The sequence below is a fragment of the Acinonyx jubatus genome, chromosome B1 (genome assembly GCF_027475565.1).
Source record: "Acinonyx jubatus isolate Ajub_Pintada_27869175 chromosome B1, VMU_Ajub_asm_v1.0, whole genome shotgun sequence".
Classification (NCBI taxonomy): Eukaryota; Metazoa; Chordata; class Mammalia; order Carnivora; family Felidae; genus Acinonyx; species Acinonyx jubatus.
In genome coordinates this window covers 976,900-997,717 of record NC_069382.1, presented here as the reverse complement: position 1 = coordinate 997,717, position 20,818 = coordinate 976,900, and the positions used below count along the sequence as shown (strand labels likewise).

At 50.6% G+C, this 20,818-nt stretch overlaps 1 protein-coding gene across 9 annotated transcripts in view; it reads right to left on the bottom strand.

Annotated features, from left to right (window-relative positions):
• Positions 1-20,818, bottom strand: part of DLGAP2 (DLG associated protein 2) — a 770,542-nt gene that overhangs the window by 142,607 nt on the left and 607,117 nt on the right. For 5 of the 9 annotated variants that reach the window (XM_027049960.2, XM_027049964.2, XM_027049959.2 and 2 more), the window contains one exon: positions 19,049-19,114. The exons of the other annotated variants lie outside the window; for them this stretch is intronic. In XM_027049960.2, coding sequence (XP_026905761.1) covers positions 19,049-19,114 — 66 coding nt within the window. The remainder of the gene's footprint in view (positions 1-19,048; positions 19,115-20,818) is intronic. 9 annotated transcript variants of the gene reach the window in all.

Sequence of the window (20,818 nt, the reverse complement as noted above, 5' to 3'; positions counted from 1 at the left end):
TTTATATGGAAAATCCAAAAGAATCAATAAAAGATTCTTGGAACTAATAATTAATCGTAGCAACACTGCAGAGTGCAAGGTCAACGTACAGAAGTTAACTGCTCTATTACTTTTTTAAACATTTTTTAAAAGTTTATTTATTTATTTTGAGAGAGAGAAAGTGCATGAAAGCACACACATGAGCAGGAGAGGGGCAGAGAGAGAGGAAGAGAGAGAATCCCAAGCAGGCTCTGCACTGTCAGCATGGAGCCTGATGCAGGACTCAAACTCATGAACTGTGAGATCATGACCTGAACCAAAATCAAGAGTTGGATGCTTAACCAACTGAACCACCCAGGTGCCCCTTAACTACTTTCTCATTGGCCAGCAGTGAGTGATTAAATTTGAAATTAAGAACACAAATCCATTTACATTGGTGCCAAAACCTGAAAGAAGTATACATCTGACAGAATCTGTGCAAGGTCTGTATCAGCAGAACTATAAAATTCTGATGAAAGAAGTCAAAGAAGATGTGAAAAATGAAGAGATATTCCATGTATATGGATTTGAAGACTCAATATGGTCAAGACATCAGTCTCTCCCAACTTGATCTATAGATTCAAAGCAATCCTAATTATACTCCTGGCAGGTTATTTCATGGATATTGACAAACGGATTCTAAAGTTCATATGGAGAGACAAAAGACTGGTACAGCCAATACAGTACTAAAGAAAGGCAATGGAGAGTGACATTACATGCCATCACGCCCCACTACAAAGCCACAGTCATCAGGACACTGAGGTCTAGCACTCCAGCTGCTCTGAAAGGTTAACTTGCTTCAGGTGAACACACTCCTCCCTCGCAGTAACAACTCATTTACTCTCTGTGAGGTTATCAGACCAGTGGCCTTGAGGCAGAGAAGGACCAGAATGTTCCCAGGCTGCAGAAGCCAGCAGGACCGTTTGAAGCCGCCTCCGCCTGATTAGCCCAGCAAGTTTTTAGCAAAATGTTTTTCTTTTTGTAGGTCACACAAATGACTTTACTAACCTCTCTTTGTTCATCTGTAGACGTGGCCCTCCTTTGCAGAGAGAACAGAGTCCTCCTGTCCATCGTGAACCAGGAACCACACCCCCTCACACAACCCTCTCGCACCAAGAAAACGTTTGCAGCTGGCAACCGTGGAATCTGCATGAAATGGAGGAAAGTTGTAGACCCCTGCATTCCCTTTGCTGATTAACTGCCCTAAACCCCTTTACAAACCCCTGGGCCAGGCAGAGACCTCGGGGTTGGCTTTTGGACAAGAGTCTGTCTTCTCCCCAGGTGGCCGGCCTCCTGAAGAAAGCTCATATTCCTTTCCAACCAAAACTCGCCTCTTGAGTATTGGCGTTTTGAGTGACGGGCAGTTGAACTGGGGTTCGGTGACAGTATTGATGAAAGAAGAGACAAATAGACCAACGGAACAGAATAGAGAGCCCAGAAATAGACCCAAATAAACAGTCATTTAACCTTGACAAAGAAGAACAGGCAATTCAATGGAGAAAGGACAGTTTTTTTGTTTTCTGTTTTTGTTTTTGAAATGGTGTCAGAATAACTAGATATCCATATGTTAAAAAAAAAAAGGTGAATCTGGATATAGACCTTACATGTTTCACCAAAATTAACTGAAACTAGATTAGATCACAGACTTAAATGTAAAGCATCAAACTATAAAGTCCTTAGATGATAACAGAAGACAAGGTAGGTGAGCCTGTGTTTGACAATGAGTGTTTAGACGCAACACCAAAAAGCATGATCCATGAAAGAAGAAAAAATGGATTGGGTAGATTTAATTAATATTAAAACCTTATTCATTATTCTTAAAACTTGGAGGCAACCAAGGTGAATGGATCAACATCTGGGCAGTGGAATATTATCATTGAGTGACAAAAGACACGCGCCCTGGAGCCACACAAGGACACAAGGACAGGCAGGAACATCAGATGCATATCACTAAGTTAAAGAAGCCAGTATAATAAGGCTGTGCAACAGGATTGCAATTATATGACATTCCAGAAAAAGGCAAAACTATAGCAACGGCCCCACGATTGGGGTTGCCAGGCTTGGTGGGGGAGGGAGGACTTCCAGGGCAGTGAGAACGCGCATGTGATGGTGGGCAGATGACACCAGACGTCTGCCGAGATGCACAGAATACACACCACCAAGAGTGGGCATGAGCTCAAACCACGGGCTTCAGCCAAGGATACAGGGTCCACACCGGCTCATCAACTGTAACACGTTCCACACTAACGCAAGATGGAGTGATGGGGGAAACTGTGGTGGGGGACTCTATACTTGGTCTGACTTTTAAATCCACCTAAAATTGCTCAACATGATAAAACTTACTAACTGAAAACAAGCCCCTCTCCCCAAAACCAACACACACATTCATCTCAGCAGTGGAGCCCAGAAGTCTGACAGATTTTGGGGCTAAAACAAGATGTCGGCAGCACTGGGCTCCTTGGGGACAATGGTTTTCCAGCATCAAAGGCTAGCTGCATTCCGGGCTCCCAGACACAACTCCGTCTTCAAGGCTGGCAGTGGCTGGCTATGTTCCTCATATCACTTCTATTTGGACCCTTCTGTCCCCCAGGGACCTTTATGACCACACTGGGCCCACCTCATGGTCCAGGACAATCGCCTAACTTTAAAGTCTGCTGATGAGCAACCTTAAAACCCCTATCCGGGTAACCTGATGTGTTTGCAGGTTCTGGGGACAGGACAGGGATGTCTCTGCAGCTGTCATGCTGCTGGCCATGTCACTGTCACATCATTGTCTCCACTCATTTGCAAACACTTTCTATGTCCCTCTATCCCTGCATGACCTCCTCATGCCACAATTCTTCATTGACACGTTTATGTCCCTCCCTCCACCCTGAGCCTCAAGGGCAGGGTCTGGCCCTTGTTTGGCCACAGTATATGACTCATCGGCACATGATGAATTGCCAACGCATTCAGACGTGGCCAAAGGGTTTCCTTGCATAAATCCCATACATGTTCATAAGATTTGCAGCATCTTGCTGCGTGTCCGAGAGAATCCAGGACAGAAGACACCAGATCGTTTCCCTGTGTATTTGCCTGGTGCTCAGGTGTCACAGAGGCACAGCATGACAGTGATGGTCCACACCCAACCCGAAGCACTGGACTCGAGTCTGGGATCTTGGTGCCAGCCCAGCTCAGCCCCCACCCCCGATCTGCATAAGAACGACCTGTCATGCCGGCCAAGGGAGTAAGCAGGCATCCTGGCAGCTCCCAGGACCTGCTCCTCCAGCCTGAGAGGCAGGCACGGCATCCCACAAGCCACATGCAGAGCATCTTGACAGTGAGTCTGCTCGAGGTAAGGCTGGCGTATGAAACACGGGGAGTGAGGCAGGGACTCAGCAAAGGCAGAGTGAGGACCCAGTGGCATCCCTGGCACAGAGGACGCAGGGCGGGCCTCTCTGGCCACAGACTCCACTTAAACATGAAATTAAAATATCGAGCCAGAAAGAGACTTCAGCAACCTTTCCAACTTCAAAACTCAGGGTCCCTGAATCCCGAGCCTGCCTCGCCCACTCCAGAAATTGGGTTAATGAACCTCATCACGCACAACACCAGAATTGAGCCACCAAGTCCACCTGGAGCCATTGTTCGGCTGGCCAAGCGTAGGTCTTGAGATTTGAAACAAAGATTTCCATATAGACAAGGATTCTATTTTGGACAGTTTGGTTTTTGGGCGTAGGATGGAAACAAGCAGCCGAAAGCTAAGTTAACTTCCGCGTTCTTTAGTTTACTGGAAATCCCGTCCGCTGTCCACACGTCACAGGGGACGTGCTCTGAACCTGGGACAGCTGATAGACGGATCTTACCATTTAAACGTCCACATCTCTTCCCCAGACGGTGGACCTCATCACAGCAGGAACACGTGCTGTTTGTCTTGGCTGCTATCGCCCGAGTGCCTGGCAGCTGGTACAGAACTGAATGGCTTTCAGATGCAGGTGACCTTCCAGCCACGGTTGGTCTTGTTTGAGTGATTCTAAGTACGTGGTGATCGTCCAGCACCGGAAGTGTGTACATGCACACACACACGTGCACACACACATACATACAATAACTAAAAATTATCTTTCGTAGTCAAAAGAGGTGACTAGAATAAATACAGCTCACTTTGGCCTAATTTGGTCCTCAGGGCTGCTGCAGAATTCACATGTGATTGTGACAATATTTGGAAATTAAGAAAAGGAAGGCTCAGAGATTCAATAACTTACTTAAATCCATGATAAACAGCAGGGAGGGATCAAATGTCTATTATCTGACCCCAGATCCACTGGAAACCCTAATGCTTCCAAGAGCCCTGGGTCCACACCATGGCTCGGTCATTTATTAGCTGATCCGTTCGTTGACAATTCACTTGACTGTTTGAGACTCAGTTTCTGTATTAGAAAACGGAATACTACCCACAGCTGTCATGAGTCTCCAGGGCAGTGACAGAGCCTGTCAGCTCTATTCCACGTACCTTGTGTGTTTATAGCACCAAAATGCGCATCGCGTGATAATTTGCACTTTCCTTTTACAACGCGTAGTTTAAAAGTCCATTTTAAGCACATACTTGTCTGCCACACCAAGGAACACACAATCTGAAGACAAAAGCAAACCCCAAACCCCCCAGAGCTAATATTCTCTATCCCAGTAAATACGAATGAAGCAGACAGATCTCATTATGAGCAGAACGCGATCTGGGACAGTGGCCCATCCTGCTCAGGCCGAGCGTCAGCAAACGTGATTTCCTGTCCCAAAGGAAGACTAAGGGCTGAGGACAAGTCACATGAGGATGTAACACTCAATATTCCGGACACGTCCACGGGACCACCCCGCGTCAGCACTGTCTGAGATACAGCAGCCTCTAATCTGGCAGCCGCTATCGGCAGTCATCACTTCTAAATTTCTCCACAGATGTCATTTCGACAAAACAGTCCACAAATCCGTCTGGAGTGAAATTCAGTTAAGTGTGTTGTTACCAACGACAGGCATTCATTCTGGCAATTTCCACACCACGGCACGGTCATTTCATGTAGTGCTCCCCGAGTCCACGTCTGGGCTCCACCCCTGCCTCAGGGACACATCAGAAAGCCAAGGCTTATTTTTGAAAACGAAACACATACGCGCATCTGTGGCTCCCAGAGCAACAGGTGGACGGGCCCAGACTGCTTGCCGCGTCTGCGCTCCTGACGACGCGCGTGTGAGCGCATTGGCTGCAGGTTGGCACGGCCCCGCCCCGGGACCCACAGCTCCTGCCCTGGGCCGGGTCGCTTCAGCAGGTGCATGTGCGCACGAGGACAGGGATAAGATCTCAGTGTCTCTGCAAGAGCAGCCGGGATTTCACCTTACATTTGGTTGAGAGGGCACAGGCCAGGCGGGAGGGGCTCCCTGCCCCGGATGGGGGGGCAGCCTGTGTGCTCTGGGGAGGGGCTCCCTGCCTGGGGGGTGGGCAGCTTGTGTGCTCTGGGGAGGGGCTCCCTGCCCGGGGGGGGGGCAGCTTGTGTGCTCCTGGGAGGGGCACCCTGCCTGGGGGTGCAGCTTGTGTGCTCTGGGGAGGGGCTCCCTGCCTGGGGGCGCAGCTTGTGTGCTCTGGGGAGGGGCTCCCTGCCCGGGGGGGGGGCAGCTTGTGTGCTCCTGGGAGGGGCACCCTGCCTGGGGGTGCAGCTTGTGTGCTCTGGGGAGGGGCTCCCTGCCTGGGGGCGCAGCTTGTGTGCTCTGGGGAGGGGCTCCCTGCCTGGGGGGGGGCAGCTTGTGTGCTCTGGGGAGGGGCTCTCTGCCTGGGGGGTGGGCAGCTTGTGTGCTCTGGGGAGGGGCTCCCTGCCCGGGGCGGGGGGGGGGGGCAGCTTGTGTGCTCCGGGGAGGGGCTCCCTGCCTGGGGGGGGCAGCTTGTATGGTCCAGGGAGGGACTCCCTCGCCCATCGCTGCAGCCGTGGCTCCACTCTGGGTGTCCTCCCTGGCTTTCTGCCCTCACGGCCAAGGTCGGGACCTCCTAACACGCCGTCCTGTTCTCTTTCCTAACCTCCAACCCCCACAGAGCCTTCTCCCTGGCCGCCTACTGCTACAGACTGGGTGTGTGTCCCGAGTCACATGTTAAATCCTTACCCCAGTGAGAGTGCTGACCTCGGGCGGTGTCTACCTGGAGAGGAATGTGGTCTGTCCCTGCCCCTCACAAGAAACCACCCGCGCCGCGTGCTCTCAGCAGGGTCTCTCTCGCAGTAAATGGAGGGAAGGTACCATGCAGCACCGACTTCCGTGCCTCTGGTGAGTCATTAGTCACCCACACAGGTACATGACCCAGGCCCTCTCCAAGGCTTTCAGCGTTGACCTCTCCCCTGCTGGATCCACGTGAGGCGTCACCTTCCCCACCTTTGAAACCCCGGCTGACAGAGGGTTGCGGAGAAGACAAGCCACACGCTCCCAATGGGGCCTGGAATGCAGATGTGCCCGGGAAGTGGGCACACAGATTCTGAGCACACTCCCACCCGAACCACGTTTTCAGTAGTCACTTAAATATCAACGCTTCGTACGCTGTCCTGTTAGATCTTCCATACAGCACAAGCTACTTCTCCTGTCCTCTTGGTCTGGTTACAACCCAACTGCATTTTCCATAATTTCATGGAGTCTTAAAAATGGAGTTTCAGCTGCATTTGCAGATTCTTTACCAGGAGTAAGAGAAGGCAGAAAGCTCATAAATGCTATTTAAAAATACCTAGGCTGCTCAGAATTCACTTCATTCTGTAGGCTGGAGGTGGCCTCCTGGGAAGACTGGCGAGTGAAGAAAACATACGAGGGATGAATGTAAAATCCGGGGAGGAGAGGACATTTTATGCTGCACGGAGCATCTCATCTGAGACTCGCAGCGGGCACTGTATCCCTTCCAATGCCTCCCACCTCCCTGCTGGCTGCCTCATTAGGTGCTGGGTCTCATGCCTCCCTGACGCCGTGCACACGGCAGTGTCTGCTCTCAGCAGATGCCCGCCCGGCTCTGCTCTGCACGGAGGCGCTCCGATGCCTGTTAGTTAAGGCAAACCTACATGCTCTGCATGGCCTAAAACAACCATTCTGAAAGGAGTTGGAAAGAATACACAGAGTTCTTTGCATCTTTTGGCTGAAAATCTACATAGCGTTTTGTGGAGGCGCCTGGGTGGCTCAGTCGGTTAAGTGGCCAACTTCAGCTCAGGTCGTGATCTTGGGGTTCATGGGTGAGCCCCGCATCGGGCTCTGTGCTGACGGCTCAGAGCCTGGAGCCTGCTTTGGACTCTGTGTCTCCCTCTCTCTCTGCCCCTCCCCCACTCACACTCTGTCTCTCTCTCTCAAAAATAAAAAACATTAAAAAAATTGTGTTTTGTGCATAGCAGGGCTTTAATAAATACTTGAATGAGCAAATGCATGGCTGGGTGGCTGGGTGGCTGGATGAATGAATGAAGGAATGAATGAGTGAACAATGGATCTTTAAGCCTTCCGGTCACGTTTGTAGCGTGAGACATCCTGCCAGGTTTATTTCCATGTCGTCTTGGGAGTGGGATCCTTTCTACGACTTCCTATGGATCTGTGATGGTTTATTGATAACTGAGGAGCGGGGTATACTTGGGGATCTCTACGTGAGGAGGGCTGTAGCACCTGGGAGGGGAGGGGTGGCTCCCACGGCTCCCTGGAGGCTTGCATGTGCCAGGGGCTAGGGTGCACACAGACGACCCCTGTGACAACACTCCCTCCTGCACTGCTGTAGTCCGGGAACACACAGGCTTGCATTTCCACCGTGACTCTACACAGGCCGGGCCCGGCCCACGGTGACCCCTGAGACGCCCCACATTCTCAGCAAGGAGGGCGTGGCCACACGCCAGGTCCCAGGCCAGAATTCCCAGCACTGGAAGCACCGGAGACATGTGGATGTCACTTTTCTCCAGGAATGTGGGTGATGTTCACACGGTTTGTCTGACTAGACTTCAGATCAGTGAGGAAGAGGTGTGAGGGCTGGGGACCTGTGCTGGGCGGGTGCTCCCAGGCGTCCATCATCGGCGGGTTTCCAGAACCCTCTCCCAGGAGGACTGCTCCACTGGACACACAGCCCTGTGCTCTGTTGTTCGTTGTTCCTGGCCTGCAGTATGGACGTTTTGTGACCATCTTTGCTTTGCTGCCAGATGTTGCCTGCGCTCAAGAGTATGTCCCGGGCTTCGGGACTCTGATTTCCTCATACCAGACATGAAAGTATCAAGGCGCCAAGGCTTAAGAGAGAATCACCACACACTCATGGCTGAAGCAGATACGCTTGCACCTCCGTCCCTAATATCTCTCGTAATTTATATCACAATTTGTGGGAACAGCGACATTTAATTTCATTGGTGACATCCTGCTTAGGAAATGATGTCAAATAAATAACTTTGATTACATTGTCGGGGTGAGTATAATACGATTCCTGGGTTACTTTTGAGTTTGGAGGGTGTTATTTTGTTAAGACACTCTGTGTATAAGCGCATAGTCCTCTCCTATAATGTAACCATGTGTTTGGCATCTGTTTGCGAGCAGCTGGCCGTCCGCTACACGTGTAACGAGTTTTTCTGTGGTGTCTGGACCCAGTGCTCTTCCCACTGGGAGCCTGGGGACCACCGGGTGCATGCGTGAGTCTGGGGCCTCTGCCCTGCCTGCGTGGGCTGGCACCAGATAGGTCTGAGGGGCCCTGATGCAAGGGAGCTGCCTACAATGTCATTAGCTAAACATTTAACGCAAATTACAGCCAGTACTCGTTTTATATCAAATTCATGATTTGAAACATGCATGTTTTTTATTCTACCTCAATAAGACTTGGGCCACATCGCTTCTGTTTTTATTACTAAACAGATTTCGAGGTCCTGTTCTGCCTGTGGACACACTGCCGTGACCACAGCCATCCTCTCCATGGAAGGTCTGTGTCCACATGGACATGTATGTTTCAGTTGTACATCGCAGTGAAGAGGGCACACTTGGATGTGAGGAAGGCTGGGCCCTGAATTAACTGGTGGCCTGGGTAACAGGTGCAGAGAGGACGAATAAGTGTGGAGGAGGCTTCTACAGATTAAAGGGGAGAACTCCCCTTGCTGACATCAGAAAGGTGTGCAGGTCTCCAGAGAAGACGTCCAGATGGCCAACGCACAGATGAAAAGATGTTTAACATCACTCACCATCAGGGAAATGCAAATCAAAACCACAATGAGACATCACCTCACACATGTCAGAACGGCTAAAATCAACAACACAACTGGTGAGGATGTGGAGAAAGGGGAACCCTCTTACACCGTTGGTGGGAATGCAGACTGGTGCAGCCACTCTGGAAACAGTGTGGAGGTTCCTCAAAAAGTTAAAGATAGAGCTAACCTATGACCCAGCAACTGCACTACTAGGGATTTATCCAAAGACTACAAAATACTGATTCAAAGGCATACATGCACCCTGATATTTACAGCAGCATTATCTACAGTAGCCAATGGAAAGAACCCAAGTGTCCACTGACTGATGAATGGCTAAAGAAAATGTGGTGCACATACAACGGAATACTACTCAGCCATCCAAAAGAATGAAGTCTTGCCATTTGCAAGGACATCTAGAGAGTATTATGCTAAGTGAAGTAAGTCAGAAAAGACAAATACCACAGGATTTCACTCACATGAGAAATTTAAGAAAAAAACAGCAAAGGGGAAAAAAGAGAAGAGAGGCAAACCAAGAAACAGACTCTTAGCTACAGAGAACACACTGATGTTGTATCACCAGAGGGAGGTTGGTGGGGGGGAAGGGGGATATAAGTGATGGGGATTAAGGAGTGCGGTTGAGGGGAGCCCGGTGGCTCAGGCAGCTGAGCGTCTGACTTCAGCTCAGGTCATGATCTCACGGTTCGTGGGTTCGAGCCCTGCGTGGGGCTCTGTGCCGACAGCTCGGAGCCTGGAGCCTGCTTCGGATCCTGTGTCTCCCTCTCTCTCTGCCCCTCCCCTGCTCATGCTCTGTCTCTCTCAAAAATAAATAAACATTAAAACAATAGGAGTGCACTTGCTCTGATGAGCACTGGCTGATCTACAGAAGGGACGAATCACTGTATGTACACCTGACTCAAATACAATACCATAGTGGCATTAACATAAAAACGTAATAAAACGGAGTGCAGGCCAGTTAAGCAAACGGACATACGCTCACATGCATGCTGGCCCGTGCTTATTCGAAGTGCAACTTGTTACTATTTACCTAACACTTAATCCCATCTCAGGTGTCAAATGCACATGCCTTTTGTTCGAGCATTCGGTATACGGGGCCAGACATGAGGTCTGTGACACATGGGGTCCTCCTCAGGGAGGCGGGACCCAAGCTGCGGGACGACCTCACCGGGCTCGGCTCTGTTCGGACAGAGTGGCTGCTCCTCACCTGCACAGAGGCTGGCAATCAGGCAGCTTGGCCAGGAGACCGGCCCCGTCGCCCGAGGGGCAGGGAGTGTGGGCAGCAAGTGCTTGGAGACAGTCCCTTCCTGTCCGACATCTCCCACACTTCTCTGTCCTCTGACCTGCCGAGCGGCTGGCACCCCCTCACTCTTGAAGCCACCACCACAACCGTCCGGAGTTGGCAAAATGCCCCGAACCTCGTGCATCCTCTACTTCTCCTCTTTCTCACACTACCAGGTCCCCCAGCTGCCTAACATTTGGTCAGGTGACCCCCGACAGCGGACCTTTCATACACTGGGTCCCGGAAGCCGTGCTTCACCACCGCGGGCTAACCTCCACGGGAACCAGGGAGATCCCGCCATTCTCCAGACCAGCCCGCCCCACTGCCACCGAGTTCTCCCACCCAAGGACTCACACCTCCTGGAAGCTCCTTCCCTTCGGTCCCAAGCACGTTTCCAGCACGCAAGCACTCCTAGGCGTCACGTGCACTTGAAGAGGCAAACCCTTCCACCCGAAAAAAGCCTTCAGAATCTGAAAACAATCCCAGAAGTCCACGTCTCTGTTACTGAAACTTGCAAATGAATTTAGTACTCGTGGAAATCCTGTTCTGAAATGGCAGGAAAGAAAGCCCGGGGCCTGCCTGGAGCGTCTCGCCCGTCCTCCCTGTGTGTGATCCCTGCATCCCCCAGATTCCCCAAACTCATTCTTTAATACCCGGGTTTGGTTTAATACCAATGAACATTGCAATAATAAGAATTATGGTAGAAGCTAATATTCATCAAACACTTACTGTGATAAATCTTGCTAAGGTCATCAGATTGAATCTTTACCATCTTTTAATCTGTTATGAGGTAGGAAATAGTCTTACTAGCTGCCCCTTTTCTTTAAAAAATAAACAAACAAGTATTTAAGGGATCAAAGTCACAGGGAAATGAGGCGAATTGCCTGGGCACTGGGGTCGGCCCTCAGAGCCTGCCTCGGTATCCCTGCCCCACATGGCCTCTCATTCCCAAACACTACATGTGGCACAAATGTAACTTGCTCTCTTTCTACCACCCTGGTTTTATGCAAGACAGTCTTTCAGTGGCTGAACTTTTTGTAAAAAAAGTTTTGTAGAAACAAGATGTTTTATACCGGAACCTCACACACACACACACACACACACACACACACACACACACACACACACACACACAGTTTCCTTAAGTGATAGTTGCCCTTATTGTGTGTGATGTGCGTTGATTCTGTTCATTCTACACGTTCCATACATTCCTGTTCCTTTTTCTTTTTCAGTTAAAAATTACCGATGAGGGGCGCCTGGGGGGGCTTAGTCGGCTGAGCGTCCAACTTCGGCTCAGGTCACGATCTCACTGTCCGTAAGTTCAAGCCCCACGTCGGGCTCTGCTGACAGCTCAGAGCCTGGAGCCTGCTTCGGATTCTATGTCTCCCCCTCTCTCTGTCCCATCCCCACTCATGCTCTGTCTCTCAAAAATAAATAAACATTAAAAAAAATTTAAAAATTGCCAGTGCACTTGAATTCATGGCCTATCAGCGCATTGCAAGCCACCGTTTAAAAACCAGTGTCATGTCAATATAGATGAGGAGACACAGGAAATGAAGCAAAAATCTCTCACTGAATTAGGAAAAGGTCAGATGAGCCACACCTTCCTTCATTAAACAACACGTCTGCCACCTTATCTCTGCCCTCCTGATCTATTTCCACCCACGACCACTTCACTTGGTGCGAGGCCATCACACATGGATTTTAGACGTTGCTGGCCCGAGGTGCTATTACGGAGAAAGTGGTGTCTCAGAAGGCACAGCTCTGAAAGGTGAGCTGAAGGCTTCTGCGTGTTGTTGCTTCCATTCGCAAGTGTGTGCACACGTGTGAGCATGTGTGTGTGTGTGTGTGCAAATACACGTATGCAAGTAGCTCGCTTCCTTACGGATTCTCTGCGGGAGGGACCTGCTGGGCAGGCTGTGGCAGAGCCTCAGGGAGGGAGGTGGGGGGCTGGCCCCCCATGAGTCTGGAGGTCCAGACGGGGGTGGAGGGGACTCCCACGAGTCCAGCCGGGTGTCCGGAAGCGAGGTCCCTGTGGGGGGGCGTGGGCGGGGCTGCTGTCCACCCTGGCTGTCTCTGTACCTCCGGCTGGGCGCCAGCCCCCTCTCCTCCCTCACATCCCCGGTCCCTGGTGCCCACCACACGTGCTTCTGGGGATCATGAGGCCAGAGCCCAACATGATTCTGCTTTTGCCATTAGCCTCATGTTTGGATGCTTATTTTATTTAGGAGTTCATCTAGCTACTTTTTGATTAGTACTTTGTGGGATTTTTTTTTAAACGACTTCAAAACTAAAATAGAATCTTGTGAGTGAAGTGCGTTCTTGTTTTCTAATAGAAACCCCCGGTTTCAGTGCAGTGCAGGGGCAGGACAGCGGTTCCCAGGGAGGGAGCCTGGGCCCCCAGGCGGCATCTGGCGATGGCTGCAGAGAGCATCTTGGATGGCCACACATGGGCCTGGGTGTGTGTGGGGCGTCTCGTGTGCAGGGATGCAGATGCTGGGACACAGCGGCCTCCCCGCGGGGGACAGCGTCTTCCTGGTCTGGGTGACATCGTCTCAATGGCTATGGGCACGTCGCGACCCTCAGGCCCTCTGAGGCCGTAAGGCCGGGGACAGCGTCTTCCTGGTGTGTGTGAGCACTTACACACCGTGCGCCCTGCTGAGTGCAGTGCATCTCTGCGGGATGTACACCCGACCTCACAGCTGTGCTTCACTGACTCTCGCCTTCCAGAAGGAGCCCCACCCGCACAGGCCTGCGGCGCTGGGATCCTAATCAGGGCACACTTTTTCTACACGGGTTCTTTAACTACCCATTCACACCCTGATGTGTTTTATGCCCCAAGGGCAGCTGTCAGATTTCCAAGTCAGGGTCGACAGTGGGCTCATGCTTTGCTCCGGACCAGGAGGGCTGAGTAGCAGGTGCACATGTGGCCTGTCCTCCGGTGGCCCTGCCCCACACGGCTGCTGAGCTCAGGCCTGCCTGCGTGGCTTCTCTCTCACCTTCTTCACCCTCCTGTCTGGTTCTTTGCTCTGCACTAGTTTGACACCTGTTGCATTTTTAGGGAACGTTGTCAGTGCTGTACTGAACTCACTTTCTTTAGCCTATACACCAGCCTGGTTTGTTTTTTTCTAACTCCTCCACCGAGTGGAACTAAGTCAGGGAGCTTGGTGATTGTCTGCGTGGACGTGGGAGCACCCTATGGAGCAGAAAACACTGAACTTTGTCACTTGAATGGATGAATAAATGAATGAATGAATGAAGGCTGCTACAGTCTGAATGTCTGCATCCCCCAGAATGTATACATTGATGGCATTGGGAGGGGGGTCCTTAAGGCGGTGGTTAGTTCATGAGAGATTAATGCCCTTATAAAAGAGACCCCAGAAAGCCCCCTCACCCCCCCGGGGTGGGGACTCACAGGAAGACAGAGTCTATGAGCCAGGAAGGACCCTCACCAGACCCCAAATCCCCAGCACCTTGATCTGTGACTTCAGCCTCCAGAGCAGGGAGATATAAATGCTGCTGTTTACAAGCCACACAGTCCGCGGTCATTTGTTACTGTGGCGTGAACAAGCTAGGACAAAGGCATGTGTGCATGGAAGCATGAATGAGTCAATAAAGATTTACTGCTTGAGGAAGGGGGCCGGCCCAGGGAAAAGATACTGTAATTCACTTGGTAACAACCAGGCTCGGAAATTGTGCAAGTTAAAAATTGATATTTAGGGGAAAAGCTAGGGAATGCAATTCAGAAATTTAGATGTAAATTCCTAACATCCTAATTTCCACAAATAATAAATATTAGCAATTTTAAAACTAATTTTGATTTCTTTGTATAGAAATAAAGTTTTAACATGAAATGGTTATATAGTCTTTTGGAATGCTCTCTTGACTGATGTTTAACCTTTCCCCCTATCCTGCCGCATGTGATGGTAACTGTGGATGTCACACCCTGGGGAGGATTCTTGCCCCTGTGGCCTCTGGGCTCCCACGGGTACTGGTGCGTGGCGGTGAAGGACAAGGGGAGGACAGGGAAGGATGGAGAGAGGGCTTCACAGCGCTTAGGGTGCAGCAAATGAACACACTGTCACTGCACAGAAACATGGCACCATTTCCACTATTTCTAGAAACTTCTAGGAACCTCCCTTAAGGAAATAAGTGTGGATGTCCATCCAGTTACAAAGCTACGTGTCTACAAGATGACCAGGGGTGTTTATAAAAGGACACAAAATATAAATCTCTAAAGAGGGAGTTTTTCTTTTAAAAAAAAAAAAACATTTTCCTTTAGAAAGAGAGCAAGCATGTAAGTGGGGGAAGGGCAGAAAGCAAGAGAGGGAGAGAGAGAATCCCTAGCAGTCTCTGTGATGTCACTGCAGAGCCCGACTCGGGGCTCCCTCCCATGACCCTGACATCATGACCGGAGCCAAAATCCAGAGTAGGACGCTCAACCAACTGAGCCACCCGGGCGCCCCATCTAAAAAGGGAGTTCTTTGAAAATAAGTTTTGTGTAATTAAATACTGTGTGACGTGCAAGTGGTTAAATGGTGTGCAGACCAGAAATGATAACGGGGGGGGGGGGGCACTAGACAAGACTATATCCCCACATATGCACCTGCCCCACAGAAAGCTGTGTCGGTAATTATTGCTTCAACATTCAAGTACTTTCTTAAATTGCAGAGTCCACCCCTTTTCCTTGTGTCGTGTCTCATATAATATGTACCTACTCTTCTTTGATCATTTAATGTCGCCTTTTAAAAAAAAATTCACTTTGCAGCTGACTTACCAGCGTAAAATCTAGGCCAATATTGCAGTCCTCATAAATGCTTATAAACTGGCAACTCTCTACAACTGATTTAAATATAACGTTCAAGAGAACGGTGTCACGAAAATGACCGGCAGAGAGAGCAATCTGATCTCAGTGTGTCTGAAGGTCTTCCCTCAAACCCTTTCCCTGGGAGAAGTGGGCTCTTCTCTTGTGGTCACTGAGAAGGTGCTAAATCAATTCGCGTTTACCGCTGACTTCAGATTAATTCTAAAGCAACCTGCTTTATCTTCCTACTTCCATACGCTGCGTTATGTGAGCTCTGCAGCACACATGCACCCTTAATGGGGCTCAGGAGGAGCCGGAGCCGATTCTATTTCTTTACCAAATTGTCTGTCACGAAGGACAATTCTGGGATTTGCAATGAGTACTGCTCACCCCTCCTGTAACCTCACCGCTGTACAGGCGTAGCCCGAGCTGCCCTGAGGAGCGGCCACACGTTCAGAAACGATACGTCCTCCTTCCACAGCCACGGCCGTTAACGTGGATGCAGGGCAGGAGAAGGGGAGACCTGTGTGTTCAAGACAGAAGACCGGTAAAGACCCATCCGCTTCAGGGGCTACAGGCAGAGGGGATTTGAAAAAAAGAAAAAGTCTATGAGTTGGCATTTGTTCCTGATTAGCAACTCTAGCAGCAGTGGGAACGTGACTCAGCCCTTCCCCCCTTCCTCCCGATGAGCCGCCCTAGCTGCCTTCCTTGCTGTCGAGTAGAGTATCGTTTGTGCCCTTGACACCAGCGTTCCCTGCCCCGGGCCACACTCGAGTCACGCAGGGAACCCTCAGAGGCAACCACGCATTGGAACGTCCCGGCGTGGGACCGGGTCTCCATATTTTCTAAATACTCCCCAGGTGGCTCCGGCTAGTGAGAACCACGGTGGACACCCAGTGTTTCCGTGAACGGGCTGAGAAGGATGGCCGGACCCACTGGTGCATGTCCCCGACCAGGGCCACCTCCGCGTGGGTCCAAGTCACACCATGCCTGCTTGTTCAGCACGACGCGCGGGAAAACTGGATGTGTGTCTGCGAGCTCCTTGTGGCCAATGCTCCCCAGATCCTCATCTTTCTTTCTGCCTCTAAAATCCAACTGTCTTGACATGCTTGTAATTGTCATCCCCTCACGGCCAGACCACACAAGCAGCTCACCAAACACTTTCTGTCCCTAAACAGTACGGAGGTTCCTCAGAACAAACTAGGATCCAGCAATTCTAAAAGACAAAGGCAAGGTCCTGAAGAGAGTCTGTGCGTCTGACAGCATTACGCATCGTGGCCTAGAGGTGGAGGTAACACATGTGTCCATTAAGGGATGAAGGGGCAGACTGGATGTGGTCGATTCATACGACGGAGTATTACACAGCCTTAACAAGGAGGGAAGTTCTGTCACGTGCTACGATATGGCCGAATCCTGAGGGCATTCTACAGAGTGAAAGAAGTCAGTCACAGAGCAACAGATACTGCATGACCCCGCTCAGACCGGGAATCTAAAATAGTCAAACTCACAGAAGCAGAGAGGAGGATGGGGTGGGGGGGCGGGAAGTACCTGCTCCTGGGTGCAGAGTTGGGTTCGGGAAGATGGGAAGAGATCTGGGGACGGGTGACAATCACCCTGTTGGGTGACTGTGAATGTATTCCACGTCCCCGAACACACACATTGAAAAGGGGTCAAAATGATGAATTTTACGCTGTGCATATTTTACCAACACGACAAAATACCTTGTGTCTGTACAATGCAGCCCATGTCATGCTGCCAGTGAGATGCTCTGACCCCTTCAATCCCTGTACTTACCTCTCCGCACTCCGTTCGCGTGACCAGGAACATATTTAAACTCCCCGTCTGGGACTCGGCAGTAAGAACACGGTGGGACCTGTGCTTCCAATGTGATCCCCACAAGCTTTTGGCTTTGTGCCGCTGCTTGGTCATCTACGCCCCTCCAGGACACCGTCCCGTGTTACACAAGGCCCAGCGTGCCGTGATTTAGCCGAGAAAAGGTGTCTCCCCCAAGGTGGACCAGCTCTCAGGGATGTGCCCTGGCTCTCCCCTGAGTTCCTCCTGGCTGCTGACTGTCGGCACCAAATCCCTGCCGGCCACAAAATGTGGCTTAAAGATGCACACCCCTCCTCTGTTCTGGCCCATGTCCCCTGTTCTGAGGTGGTCACAGAAAGGAACCGGCACCACGGGCACGTGGTGATCTAAAGACGTCCAGACACAGCACGAGTGCAGGTGAACCGCCAAAGTCCCAGTGACACAAGAGTTGACGGAATCGTACATTCACCGGACGCCTCTTTAGACCTGCTTCCTGGTGATTGCTCGGGGCGGCGGAGAGCGCCACCGAGTGGAACAAAAAATAATGCACGCCCATCCGCACGAGCCAGTTCGCTCTCTAGTAAGAAGTAAAGATAACCTGGTTTGCATATTTCTGAGTAAAGAAAGGCTTGTTTAGAACGGCAACTTAGAAGTAAATTTTGAACTTGACCACAGTGGAAAATAGTTACTCTTCTACAACTAAATCTGTATTTATAATCTCACTGAAAAGAAAATTGTTTTTGCTTCTGATTTTCTTTAAAATTTTCTTTTAATACTTATTATTGAGAGAGAGAGACAGAGTGTGACCAGGGAAGGGGCACGGAGAGAGGGAGACACAGAACCGGGAGCAGGCTCCAGGCTCTGAGCTGTTGGCACAGAGCCCGACGCGGGGCTCGAACGCACAAACCACGAGATCGTGACTTGAGCCAAAGTCGGACATTTAACCGACTGAGCCACCCAGGTGCCCCTAATTTTCTTTAAAAGAAATCACAGCTTTATACAAATGGCCTCTTTGACTTTCCAATATTATTCTTTAAGCCAATCAAATGGGCACTAGATTCACTGGCTAAAGGTCTGAAATAAATTAGGAAAAATTCAAATTCAAGCATAAACCATCCTTATGTTCCATAATTCAGCCCCGAGGGCTGTGACAGCCCAGGACCATCGGTGACCTGTGAGAACAGCTTGGCATCTTTTAGGCCATCGCACAGCGTGGGGCAGACAGCATGGAGCCACGGGTAGGGCGTATTTTCTCAGTTGCTGTTGGATGTTGAATTTATTCAACACTCCACATGTCTTACAGAAATACTGGCCCCTTTTCATGTAAGCATGATCCACGTCAAGTGAAGATGGCCAAAAAGAGCACTGGCTCGATTGTGTCTGTGATGTGGCATAAAAAGAAAATCTCCACAGGAAATACGCTGTGACGGTAATTTGGAGCTTACGGGCAAGAGGGCACGTGCCACACTCAGCATCCACACCCCGGTGCGCGCTGGGCTGGCCCACAGTAATCTGCTGTCTCAAGTCGGGTGAAAGAGCTCGTAAGAACCATAAATGAGGAGCTCTTCCCTTCCTCAGATCCACTGAGAGCAAGTTTTAGTCACAAGGGAGCAAAGGCGAGAGGTGCCATCTCACACACGTATCAATGATGCCAACAGCTTGATGATTACTAATAATAGTTAGCTGCCTCAGTGATTCATCTGTGGTGATTTGGAGCAAACGTGTTCTCACCTACAGCTTCCATAATGTTTACAAACTATTTAAAATGTTCACCACATCTTACTCCGTTCTTGAAATTAGGACGTGCAAAGTCACACGCTTGCTTAACCCGTTTTTGCGGTGGGGATCCCGTCTGTGAGGTGCAGAGCGCCACCCGGCCCGGGGCGTGCCCGCCGTGTCTGATCTGTGCAGTCACCGGGGCCGAGCTGTGTACTCTACCTAGATCCTCCTCTGCCGGCCCCGGAAAGCTGATGCCCGGCTGGACCAGGTCCCCGCCCTCTTCCTCTGCAAGAGAGAGAGAGAGTCACTCTTTAATACATTTCAGGAGTGGATGGCAGTTAGCTCAGCGCGTCCCCAACACGCCGCACCCCCAATGCCCAAACACGAGAGATTTGTGCCTCTTTGCTCCAAGGGCACTGCTCAGAGGTCCCTGCCAAGCTGTAACCTTGGCACGGGCGCCCCCTCTATGAACACAGCACTGGAACGTGGTGCATGGCTGTCCCATGCAGGTGTCCACCCGGGCAGGGCGTCCGTGAGTCTCCACTATACCTTGGGTTTAATAAATAACAGATAATAAGTCTGAGCTCTTCTGCGATTTATTAGACTTCGTCTGCAGAGTCGGCCACACTCTGCTTCCATTACCCCCCCCCCCCCCGGCCACCTCCAGCCCCTTGAATCCTGGATGAGCGTTGCACTGCCCAGGATGACACTACCTCTCTTGTCCATAAAGTTCTACACTGAGGCTCCTTCAGCAATATTCAAAGCCTGCAGTTACCGTGTTCACGCCTAACATTAGTTAATCTTAAGGTCGACATCCCAAACATGAAATCTGTCTCCTTCTGTTGGGAGACCATGTCAGGTCACTGGCACTGATGTTCAGTTGCTCAGTGGCATATACTGCAAAAGCAGACAGCATGTGCCTGCAGTGACATCATCATGTGGGGGTAAAAGGTCTTGGGGGTCATCTAGCACTGCCCTTCCTGCCCAGATGGGATGGCAGGGCCAGGGAGATGCAGGGACCTGGGTTCTTTACCCAGCTGGCCCCTGGGGCACCAGATTAGAGCAGTCTGCTGCCCTAGCCTCCACCTGGGTTGCCCTAGCCTCCACCCGGACCCCCACACCCAGTCAGAGGTGAGAGGCATAGCTGGCTAATCTCCATATGGAGACAGGCAGCTTCAGGCAAGGGCTCTTCTGGCAATACATTACGTATGTAGTAAATACATACTTTGGCACATATCCCATAAATATAATTTTTCTACGTGCACTTATGCAGGCTTCCGGTGTTCATGAGTAAGTTTTAAGGCAAATAAATATTCCACGCTTAGATCCTGCTAGTAATATTAAATATGGTTAACCATGCTGTCGCCTGCAGAAGGATTCATTCTAGTACATTGTGATCAAACCCACATGGGCTGTCACCATCTTCGGTTCAGCAAATCAGCATTTGCCGTACGTTTACAGGACGTTAAGAAAGGCAGATGCAAGGCTGGCAATGAGAGATGGTCCCGAGGCGACGGGCACTTCTCACGCAAACCTGCAGTGGAATTTCATGTTATGGGATCTTCCGGCCGTTGCTTTAAAAGTGACATGTGTTATACTTTTGTATATGAGTAGTGTGTGAACTGGGTCAATCAAGTATTTACAAGACAGCTCATTAAAGTCATTTAACGTGATTTGACCACGCCCCATTTTCCCACAGCAGCAGCCACTTTGTGCACTTTGGAGCTGTGTCTTCCTGCTCGTGACTGGTCTGCTCCAGAGCTGGCCCGTCAGATGAGCACGTTAGGTATAACATTAGACCAGACACGGCTGTGCTTTCGTCTCTTTAGAACTCGAATGCAACAGAATGCACACTTCTAATTAAATACAGTTGCCATGGCGACCGTGGTCACGCAGCCCGGGCGGCCAACTTGGAAGCAGTCTGCATTAGTTGGGGAAGAATGGAATTAGGGGAATAAACCAAAACAGCCAGCCTCCGCCTGCAGACCT